The sequence below is a fragment of the Sebastes umbrosus genome, chromosome 19 (genome assembly GCF_015220745.1).
Source record: "Sebastes umbrosus isolate fSebUmb1 chromosome 19, fSebUmb1.pri, whole genome shotgun sequence".
Lineage (NCBI taxonomy): Eukaryota > Metazoa > Chordata > Actinopteri > Perciformes > Sebastidae > Sebastes > Sebastes umbrosus.
Window position 1 is genome coordinate 5,529,403 of NC_051287.1, and position 10,327 is coordinate 5,539,729.

The following is a 10,327-nucleotide window of genomic DNA, read 5'->3' on the forward strand; positions in this document are numbered from 1 at the left end:
ACAAACAAACATCTACATACATGTTTCATTCATTGGTGTGACAGTGAGTAGGGAATAGTGTTTGTAAAAGGCTATGTGACCTGATTTGAGGGGTATTCTTCACTAATTATATTCAACTTCACCAGGGAATATTTTTCCATACAGTGAGGTCACTTATTACTGCACAAGCTCTACTTTATTCAGCTAATTGTGGTGTGTCATTTACTCTGCGGAATTACCTCAAACTAGGCTATAACACCCCGAGTGAGACGATGTGTATCAATTAAACCTGGTTATGTTTTTAATGCCAGAAACAATTCCTTATTTGTTTGTCTGTATACTGTATGTCCATTAAAGCAAGAAAAATACAACACATTGAAAGGAGGAGGAGAAAAGGGAAAATGAGGATGAGAGGAGAGTGAGGAATATCTAGCTTTAGATGGATGAATAATTTTATGATAACAACTCTCAACAAAGTTTTTCATACATCTGGGCTTCACCTGAAACTGTGTCACAGGGCTAACAGTGTTATTGTGGGAGGACCATTTTCTAATTTGTCCTCTCAGTCTCCCTCCTCCCCTCCTCTCTCTCCGTCTCTCTTCAGGGTGTCCCCCCTCCCTTGTTTTCCAATTACAATAGGTCCATGAGAGCTCTCTTAATCCCACACACTCCAAGTGCTTCATGTTCCAGCTCCATCTCTCTCAGTTTCCCAGAAGCTCCAGAAGGTACCCTGCTGCGCTGCTTCTCCACAGGCCGGCCAGGTCAGTCACACAACGCTGAAGCGCTCTGCACCGACAACTGAAGAACAAACACCGGTCTAAAGAGGTATGTCACAAATAAGCTCTCTTTCTGTTCTGCTTTAAAAAATGTATGGGGTACTAGTTGTTTTAACCCTCTGAGACCCACAATAGACCTGTTTTTGTCTTTTTTTAGGGGGGTACAGTGGGTGTTTAGGGGGAGATAGCAGGTCAACAGTAGATGTCACATAGAAGTGGTGTACATCATCTGAACGCTGGGAACCTGAAGATAATTTGAGATGCTGCTCAGCACTGTGTGTCAAGTTCTTCTAGTCATACATCTGTAATAAACATGAATGAATGAATTAATCATTTAAAGTTAATTGTGTAAGTGTATACGGGTTTAGAACATAATGATTGAAGTATATGATGGTCATCTCCATGCTCTATTATGTCTCATAGGTTGTTGCAGCAATTGTTGGGTTGATACCATTTGTTACACAGATTTGGTGCTATATTTAACAATTTTTTACCCATTGAGAATAGATAAAAAATTATCGATAATCCCCCCAAAATACCACATTAATACACCAAGACCTTGAAGAACACCATAGAAAAAGCCATGCTGTGATTTGGTTTCAAAAACTTTTCACATTTTGAGATTTCTGCAAGAATTGCATTTTTCAGCGATTTGGATGGCGAGCACTTCTGTTGTGTAAACACCTCAGAAACCCCCTTATTGTCAATCTAGCTAGGAAAGCCATCCATCCTCTGAATGCTCTAGGTCTCTAGTTTGTGGCTGTAAAGTTTCATGAGGCTATGATTATCCTAGAGGTCACCACAGGTCATTTTATACAGAGAGGTCAAGTTTCAAAAACGATTTGCACTAATGGACATATTTTGGTTTGCTACAGCAAGATGCAGCGATTCAGGGAAGGCATTCACATACGTACGATGAAGGCAAAGAGGAAAGTGGAGGAGATCTCCAAAGAGGACGTCCAGGCTTTCCTCAAGAAGAACGCCTTTGTGCTCTTTACAGTCGCGGCAGTTGTCGTTGGTGCGTATTCCTCTGAAAGCTAAATGGAAATGTCTTCATTCAGTCTGTGTCTCCATTGCATTGAAAACAATCTGCTGCCATACTCTCTCTCTGCAGGTATTGCTCTGGGATTCGCACTCCGCCCATTTAAGATGACCTATCGAGAGATGAAGTACTTCTCTTTCCCTGGAGAGCTGTTGATGAGGATGCTTCAGATGCTTGTTCTCCCCTTACTGGTCTCCAGTCTAATAACAGGTAGGCCTGCGACACATGTAACAATGGATGTAGGACTTGTTAACATTCACTTTGTTCTGTTGTCTCAGGGTTATGATTCTCTTCAGTAGTCTTCTATGTTCACGTGATTGGTCAGTTGTCACTTTAGCGTCATGTCTTCATCAGGCACTACACGTCACTTACATTAAACTTGGCCAAATGTGAATGTGTCACCTATCTAGGGAGACAGTTGGGCCAAGGCCAAGTGCGCCCAGTGGAGGCCAAAGTTTCCACCATAACCGATTGCCCTATTCCCACTACTAGGAAAGCTCTTTGTAGTTTTCTAGGCATGGCGGGTTACTACAGGAGTTTCTGCCGTAACTTTTCCGCTGTTGTCCATCGTTTTTTTTCCTAAATTTCCTTTGGGATCAATAAAGTATATCTATCTACTGCATCTCTGAATCAGAAATGAAATGGCGGGTAGGCAGTCAAAAAGCAAAACAAGGGACTGACAAAGATTCAGATAGAGATATAGAAAGATTGAGAAACCCTGGGTTGATTTACCGAGTTGATAACCAGCCTCGTAGGACTGTTTAGTTGGATCTCGTTTGTTAGGGTTAGTGAAGCCAGATAACAAGAAGACACCCTGGGTATGTTGAACTCGCTTCATAGTACAGGCCTCTGTAACTCCAATGTCATGGTTATACATGAGAGGCACAAACTGGAGCTATGGTAACTTGTATTTGTCAGTAGTTGTGAAAAGATCAACAGCGTCTCAGATAGGTTCAATAACATATAAAAAAAATTGGGCTTTGCTTGGTGCTGGGAAAGAATGAGGTGGTTCACGGGGAGGTCATGTTTACCCCCAGTAATCACTGAGGAAGCCAAGCTCACCCCCAGCTTGGTGATGAAGAGATTCCCGTTGATTCAGTTACAGAGAAGACTTCAAAGCAATTACGGAAGGTACTTCATCCTTGGGGCCTCTAACTGCGCTGGGTCGATTCTCATCGTTTGCAGCAGTGGACCTCAAATTTTTCAAGGCAGTGCCCTCTGCCACTGAGACTTAGGAAACACTGTACTGGAGAAAGTGGAACGTTAGTGACATTTGTCACATGGTTTTTAGTTTTTAGGCTGAAAATCCTGCTTGCGCAGCATCTCGCCATTCCTGCATGCTCTTTCCTCAACTTTCACATTGCTGTGTAGTTCTGCACAGTGCCCTATAGTGCAACGTTACAAAAAAGTTGGGTGTCATTGGAAGTTTTTTCTGTACTTACGTTGTTTCCGTACATACAGTAGTTTACGTACTTTTAAGGCCAACCATACCGCTTCTTCTTTCGGCCCGCCAAACCAACCGGGTAGCCAGAGACTGTGTGGAGATTAATTGCTGGATTGTTGAACTGTTCTGTGCACAGTTTTACTTAACCCTGTTGTGTATCTACAGAATTTGGCATTAAAAGTCATTACCAACTGTTCCTGGTGTCCTGTGTGCTGCAATTGGGTCCTACCACTACCCGTTACAGGTTTTGTTGCCTGAACCTATAACTGCAGATGTTACTGTAGTTTTGTTGCATGGCGTAAAAATGACACACGAAAAGCCAAAGATGTGTCTGTGTCTGATGAGGCTAGGTTGAAGATTTAGCGCATATTTTATATGTCTTAATACTCAGATATTGATTGCATTTCCACCCTCTGTCCATCAGGAATGGCAGCTTTGGACAGCAAAGCCTCAGGAAAGATGGGCATGAGAGCCGTGATCTACTACATGACCACGACCTTTATCGCAGTCTTCATTGGCATCTTAGTCGTCCTCATCATCCACCCGGGAAAAGGATCGAAAGAGGAGTTTGGAAAGCAGCAGAAGATCGAGCAAATCAGTCCTGCTGATGCCTTCTTAGATCTGATCAGGTAGCCTGCATACAAGAACAATAATATTCACAAAGTTTGAACCGGAACTGGCCAATCTCTTAATCACTGTGTGATTTCTCATTTCAGAAATATGTTTCCCCCAAACTTGGTCCAAGCCTGCACACAGCAGGTGAGCTTTACAAATATGAATACTAAGTGTGCAGTACTTTAGCCCCTCTCCAGTGGCTCCCTGTGGATTTTTAAAAAATGGAAATGAATAACTGTCATTGTTGTAGGTCTATGGTACGACGGTACGACGGAGTATTAGGGCCACATTGAGGGAAATAAATCTGAGATTTCGAGAAAAAAGTCGTAGTATTATGAGAATAAAGTCAGAAGTTTATAAAGTAGTAATTTTACGTTATTTTCTTTTTTTTCGTAAATGTATGACTTTATTCTCGTAAAGTTATAACTTTATTCTCGTAATATTACGACTTTTTTTCGCGTAAAGTTATGACTTTATTCTCGTAATACTACGACTTTTTTTCGCGTAAAGTTATGACTTTATTCTCGTAATATTACGACTTTTTTTTCTCATAATAATATGACTTTATTCTGGAAATCTCAGATTTTTTTTCCCTCAATGTGGCCCTAACACTCCGTAGTACATTTGCACTTTGGCCCTTACTGCATTAGACTTATATACTATATACTTACTTAGACTATAAACTGTATTACCTTCATCACAATGCTCAAATGTTTTGCGGCTTCAGACAGATTTGTTTTTTTTGTTTTTTTCTAAAATGGCTCTTTTGATAGTAAAGGTTGCTGACCCATGCCCTAGACTGACCTGAGTCATGTAGGCCTCAGCCCAGCTAACTGTAGTAACTGGTTGATTATATTGATTTAACCTCTGAATAAAAAATGTGTTCCAACCCAGCATGAATATCAGTATCTTCATGGCCTCATGGCACAAATGAATGATTTACGAAGGATGAATCCTCTGAAGGTCATGCATATCCATCATAATCCAACAAGTTTTCAATTATGAACATAGCAGACCTGAGACTGGTGCTATTTCAAAGGTCATTGGGCCACTTTTACCATAGGGATTCATCCTCTGGGAACCATGAATAACTGGAGCAAAATTGTTGAAAATCTTGCAAATAGTTTGGAAAAAAACTGATAGTGCCACGAGACTCGAGAAGAGGTCAAGGGGCCATTAAAACTGCTAGAAAACTTGGGCGAGCCAGCCAGGAGTACATGAAACAGTAATTTAACTCAAAGTATAATTACCTGATTCTGAATGTTAGTGGGTCTGTTTCAGCTCTATCAGACTCCACTGGTATAACCTCGATCCTTTAATTCTCTTTAGTTCAAAACCAAATATGGAAAACGAATAGTCCATGTGACTGTGACGGTGAATGACACCCTCTTCAACTCGACCAACGGCACCCAGGAGGTGATGGACATTACCCGGGAGGAAGTGATCCCAGTGGCGGGTCATGTGAACGGGGTCAACGCCCTCGGGCTGGTGGTCTTCTCCATGTGCTTTGGTCTAATAATTGGCAACATGAAGGAGCAGGGCCAGCTCCTGAGGGATTTCTTCGACGGCCTCAATGAAGCGATCATGCGCCTGGTTGCCATCATCATGTGGTAAGACCTTGCTTTTGGTGAACAAATGTTACCGTTACACTTATCTTCAGTAACTCACTGTTTCTCTTCTCCTCTCAGGTATGCTCCCATTGGCATCCTGTTCCTGATAGCAGGAAAGATTGTGGAGATGGATGATCTGACGCAGATGGGCGGCCAGCTGGGCATGTATACCATCACAGTTATCATCGGCTTATCGATCCACGGAGTTCTTATTCTTCCCACTCTTTATTTTGTTATCACTCGGCAAAACCCCTTTATCTTCATCGCTGGGCTCCTGCAAGCTCTGGTAACAGCCCTGGGGACCTCCTCCAGGTGAGTCGTGTCCAACACCACCACACTTCAGCAAATTAATCACAATTATTCCCTTAAAAAAAACAGTCTAGCATTTGAGGAACTTGTCTGTGTCCAAACGTAAAACCTGTTTTGTGTCAGTATGCTTCAAACTGAAAATAACGACTGCTCTGTTGTATTGGGTCTGCGAAGATCCTTCCTACCATACCTGTGTATGATGGCAACTGGCAAAATGAGCTACAGAATGTCAGGTGTAGTGTTGACCAATGAAATGACCCCTGCCTCGTTGCGGGTGCGTTCGCTTCACTAGAGTGTCCCTACGTCATCAGATAGCATATTGAGCAGCGCACCTATTACAGATGGATGCCTGTTACTTGGTTGTATCTAGAAGGTAACCCGCAAATTGCAAAAACTTCAGGGTCCCGGGGGAGCTGGAGCCGAGCTGACATTGGCCGAACCCTGGACAGGTTACCAGACTATCACAGGGCTGACACATAGAGACAAAAAGACCCTCTTGTTTTGAGGGTCGCAGATAGAGCTAACCACTGCACCACCGTGCAGATTCAGTGATGGTATTTTAATAGTGCAAAAAGCTTACAAACTAGTAGGAACAGCAGGCAAAAGAGGTAACAAAAAGCTCCAAGTGTACGTAACAGCAAGCCAAACATGTAAAGCTAAGTTCACACTACACAGCCTGGCAGCCGAACAGGAACGGGGCAGGAAAACTCTAGTTGACGGCCTGGGAGCAAGGCAGAGGCTGAGCAGAGAACCTCAGGCGGATGGCCTGGGAGCAGGGCAGAGGCGGAGCAGAGAACCTCAGGCGGATGGCCTGGGGACAGGGTAGAGGCGAAGCTGGTGACCTCAGGGGGACAGACCGAGGGCAGGGCAGACGAGCAAAACTGAGTTAGGCGTCGGCAAAGGCAGGACAGATACGGTGGGCGGCGACAAAGGCGGGACCGCATCGGTGGGTGGCGGCGAAGTCGGGATCTCTTTGGAGGTCGAGCAGGTTTCTTTGAACCGATTTTTAACCTGTTTCCATTCTTTCATCTCTCAGTTCGGCCACGCTCCCTGTCACCTTTAAATGTCTGGAGGAGAACAACAAAATTGACAAGCGAATCACACGTTTCGTGCTGCCTGTGGGCGCCACCATCAATATGGACGGAACGGCTCTGTACGAGGCACTGGCAGCCATCTTCATTGCCCAGGTCAACAATATGGAGATGAACTTTGGTCAGATCATCACCATCAGGTAAAAATGAACAAAAGAGGATAATAATAGATTATGCTTATGCTGTTGTGAATAAGAAATAAGAATTTAAAAAAATGCAAATCAGCAGTAACAGACATCGTATGTGTCTGCTTTTCTTCAATCAAGTATTACAGCAACTGCAGCCAGTATCGGAGCCGCCGGCATCCCTCAGGCAGGCCTGGTCACCATGGTGATTGTACTGACCTCTGTTGGACTTCCTACTGATGACATCACTCTCATCATTGCAGTTGATTGGTTCCTGTGAGTAGCTTCCTGGATCATGAACATGTGAAGCACAAGTTTGCCTTCAGGCAGTTATTTCAACTCTAACCATGATATTTCAAAATTTAAATTTCAGAATTCAAACTTCTCCAAACAATAATCCATTACAACATACATGTGAAATGCGGTAACTTTAACTTAGATCCCTACATGAATCATCTCCGTCGTCTTAAAGGTCAAAAGCAGATCTGTTTCTACTACCACCTAGTGACACACTTCTCCTCTCTCCCTGGAGTCTTGTTCCACATCTTCCCTTTTGTATTGAATATTTTTTGCAATGAGTTTTAACATAGAAACATAATTAGGTTTCCCAAATTAATCATTTCAATTAGAATACCCTTCCCAGAAATTACTCAGCTAACTGGGGTAATAAGAAAAAAAAAGCCCTTCTCTCCTTTAACTAGGATGGACCAAATACGAATGTCTGTCAAAGCACATGAAGACAGGCCTTTCTCAAGCACAGAGTTTAATGAATATAAGCCTGTATGTTCTAAAGCTGTGTTTTTATATAAAGCAAGATTATCAACTTACTCCAGTGAATCAGGCTTTGTTTTAAATAAGTCTGGCCTTCAGTTACCATAGAAACTTCCCTCGAGACTAGCCTGGTCAAAAACGGGCTAAACACTAATAAGATGGTTTGTTTTAAGGATTCTTGGGTAGCTCGCCAGGTGTCCAGGTGGCCCAGGCAACACCTGACAGGACAACTCAAAAACCTGACCTATAAAAACATCACAGGGAATTATTATTAGAATTTATAATTTCTAAATTCTTTGTTGTGCAACATTACAAGTTGTCATGAATCTGATAGAAAAAAGTCACTCGATTCAACTGTTATCAGGCCATTAAATAGGCGTTATCAGTCACTATAAGCACCATAGATATGGGTCAGTAGGGGCCTACTATGTTTGTAAAAGTTAAACTTAAAAGCAACACATTCTAACATGTTGTAAAACTGAATGACACATTGCATTTCAAACAAAAAGGCTTCTTTAGGTTTAGGCAACAAAACTACAACTTCTTTAGGTTTAGGCAATAAAACTACAACTTCTTTAGGTTTAGGCAACAAAACTACAACTTCTTTAGGTTTATGCAAAAAAACACTTAGTTAAATTGAGGGAAAAACAATGTGTTTTGGGTTAAAATAATATACGAACACAAAGACAAGTACACATTGTTGGTTTCACACGGGATGCAAACTCTTGTCTCCTGGGTGAACTACAGCGCCTGACTTCCGCTTCTGCTCCTGTCATAATTACTACGTTCTCTAAAGGTCGCTGTCGTGTTCTTTTATACCTTCTTTCGGTGATCTTATATGTGAATAGATGATAAAACATACTAGTGGGTGTAGTAGGCCCCTACTGACCAACATCTATGGGGCTTATAGCGACAGATAACGCCTAGATAATAGCCTGACAACAACCTCATTTCAGTTGCATACAACTAAATAAAAAACAAACTACCCTCAGATATAGCTGTATAGCTCGCAGAGTTAGCCCTGTACTCAGCATGTTTTCCCACTCATTTGCCGTTTTATTCTCTTTGTTCATGCTGGGGTGTAGGGACCGTCTGCGCACCACAACCAATGTTTTGGGGGATTCGATCGGAGCCGGCATCGTGGAGTTCCTGTCTCGACACGAGCTCCGCAGCAAAGACGTTGAGATGGGAAACTCAGTGCTGGAGGAGAAGGAGAGGAAGAAACCCTACAAGCTCATCTCTCAGGATAGTGATTTTGAAAATGACAAACATGCTCACAGTGAATCAAACATGTAGTTCAACCCACATCTGTTAACCTGTTCTGTTCTGGGGGAGTAGGGACCTAATTGTCAGATGTTGTTGTCAACCATTTTTTAGTCGTTATTTCACACTTTTTGATTTGTTAACATTCGTTTATTATCATGTCCTTGAAGTGAATTTCTTACATTCCTCTTTCATCCAAATTTACAGCGATGGCATCCCGTAGTATATGTCATTTGTTTCAAATAGGACTGTTTTGTTTACTACTTTAATGAATATTTTAACTTCATATGACCCTCATGTAGAGGTTGAGGTGAAAGTAGGTTTAGATATGTGCAGGATGAAGGATTTAAACAGAAAGCAGTGTTTTGCTTTTGAAGATATTATGTGACGGAATTATATAATTGGACTTTTACCATTTTGTCACCAGGACATAACTCAACTTAAATTAAACACGTATCGATATTGTGCCAACATTAGCCGGTTAATATTGTGGTTATTACAAGTTTTTTTTTATGTTTCAGTGGTACAAGCTCACAGATTCTTTCTCACACACTTAGAATTGCAAATGCATGTATTGACTGTGTGTGACCTTTTTCTTACCAACGTTGCTCATTTATTGTAGATATGAGACAAGTGAATATGTTTGGGTGATTAATGCATGTTAAAGCCTCTGATTTCAATATGAATCTGTGAAACAGATATTCAAGTCTTGACTGAAATTCAACAACTTTTCATGAAAACAGTTGTCTTAGTTTTTGTTTATTATAACTTCAGTGAAATAAACAGAAAAAAGCCTTTCCTGCCTGTCTCCCTTTTATTTAAAACGTCAGAGATCATTTCAGTGGATTAAATGAACAAAACAAACCCCTATTTCCTAAATTTTGCTCAGACAGTTGTTGTGTCTTGATCACTTTCTTTCTGTGAAAATATGATCATATCACACACTGAGAGGGATCCATCCAGTTCTCTGAACAGATCATTACTCTGTGTCGATAGTGCAAAGGTTAGAGACACATACTACTAACCATGACCTCCCCTCCTTTAACAGCTACTGTCCTGAAAAGTCCCATACCAACACTGAATATAGCCATGTCCCATCCGCTAACATAGAGGAGGCGGGATTTATGACCTATACTGCAGCCAGCCACCAGGGGGCGATCCAGATGTCTTGGCTTCACTTCTGGGGAGCTGTCATGTCCATAGACATATATACGTAGACGCCTTTTTGGACGTTTTGGACGCTTCAGCCCGTTGCAGCGATACGTCAAATGAATGATTATTATAGAGCACATCACAATTATA

The 10,327-nt window shown here is 41.9% G+C and overlaps 1 protein-coding gene and 1 long non-coding RNA gene across 3 annotated transcripts; one reads left to right on the forward strand and one right to left on the reverse strand.

Moving 5' to 3' along the window:
• The first annotated feature begins 377 nt into the window (after positions 1 to 377).
• Positions 378 to 9,822, forward strand: LOC119478625 (excitatory amino acid transporter 1-like). Of its 2 annotated transcripts, XM_037753503.1 has the most exons (10): positions 378 to 804; positions 1,631 to 1,773; positions 1,870 to 2,007; positions 3,666 to 3,870; positions 3,958 to 4,000; positions 5,186 to 5,466; positions 5,545 to 5,778; positions 6,812 to 7,006; positions 7,133 to 7,267; positions 8,848 to 9,058. In XM_037753503.1, exons 2-10 carry the CDS (start codon positions 1,635 to 1,637, stop codon positions 9,056 to 9,058), a joined length of 1,581 nt encoding a protein of 526 aa, XP_037609431.1. In that variant the 5' UTR covers positions 378 to 804; positions 1,631 to 1,634. The 2 variants fall into 2 exon arrangements, with proteins under 2 accessions (XP_037609431.1, XP_037609432.1); XM_037753504.1 differs by lacking the exon at positions 378 to 804 and having other exon boundaries at positions 1,635 to 1,773; positions 8,848 to 9,822.
• Positions 3,751 to 8,005, reverse strand: LOC119478627. The gene is made up of 3 exons (XR_005204466.1): positions 7,439 to 8,005; positions 7,211 to 7,279; positions 3,751 to 3,875 (listed from the first exon to the last, which is right to left on the reverse strand). It is a non-coding gene; the product is annotated as an uncharacterized LOC119478627 (long non-coding RNA).
• Positions 9,823 to 10,327: the final 505 nt, after the last annotated feature.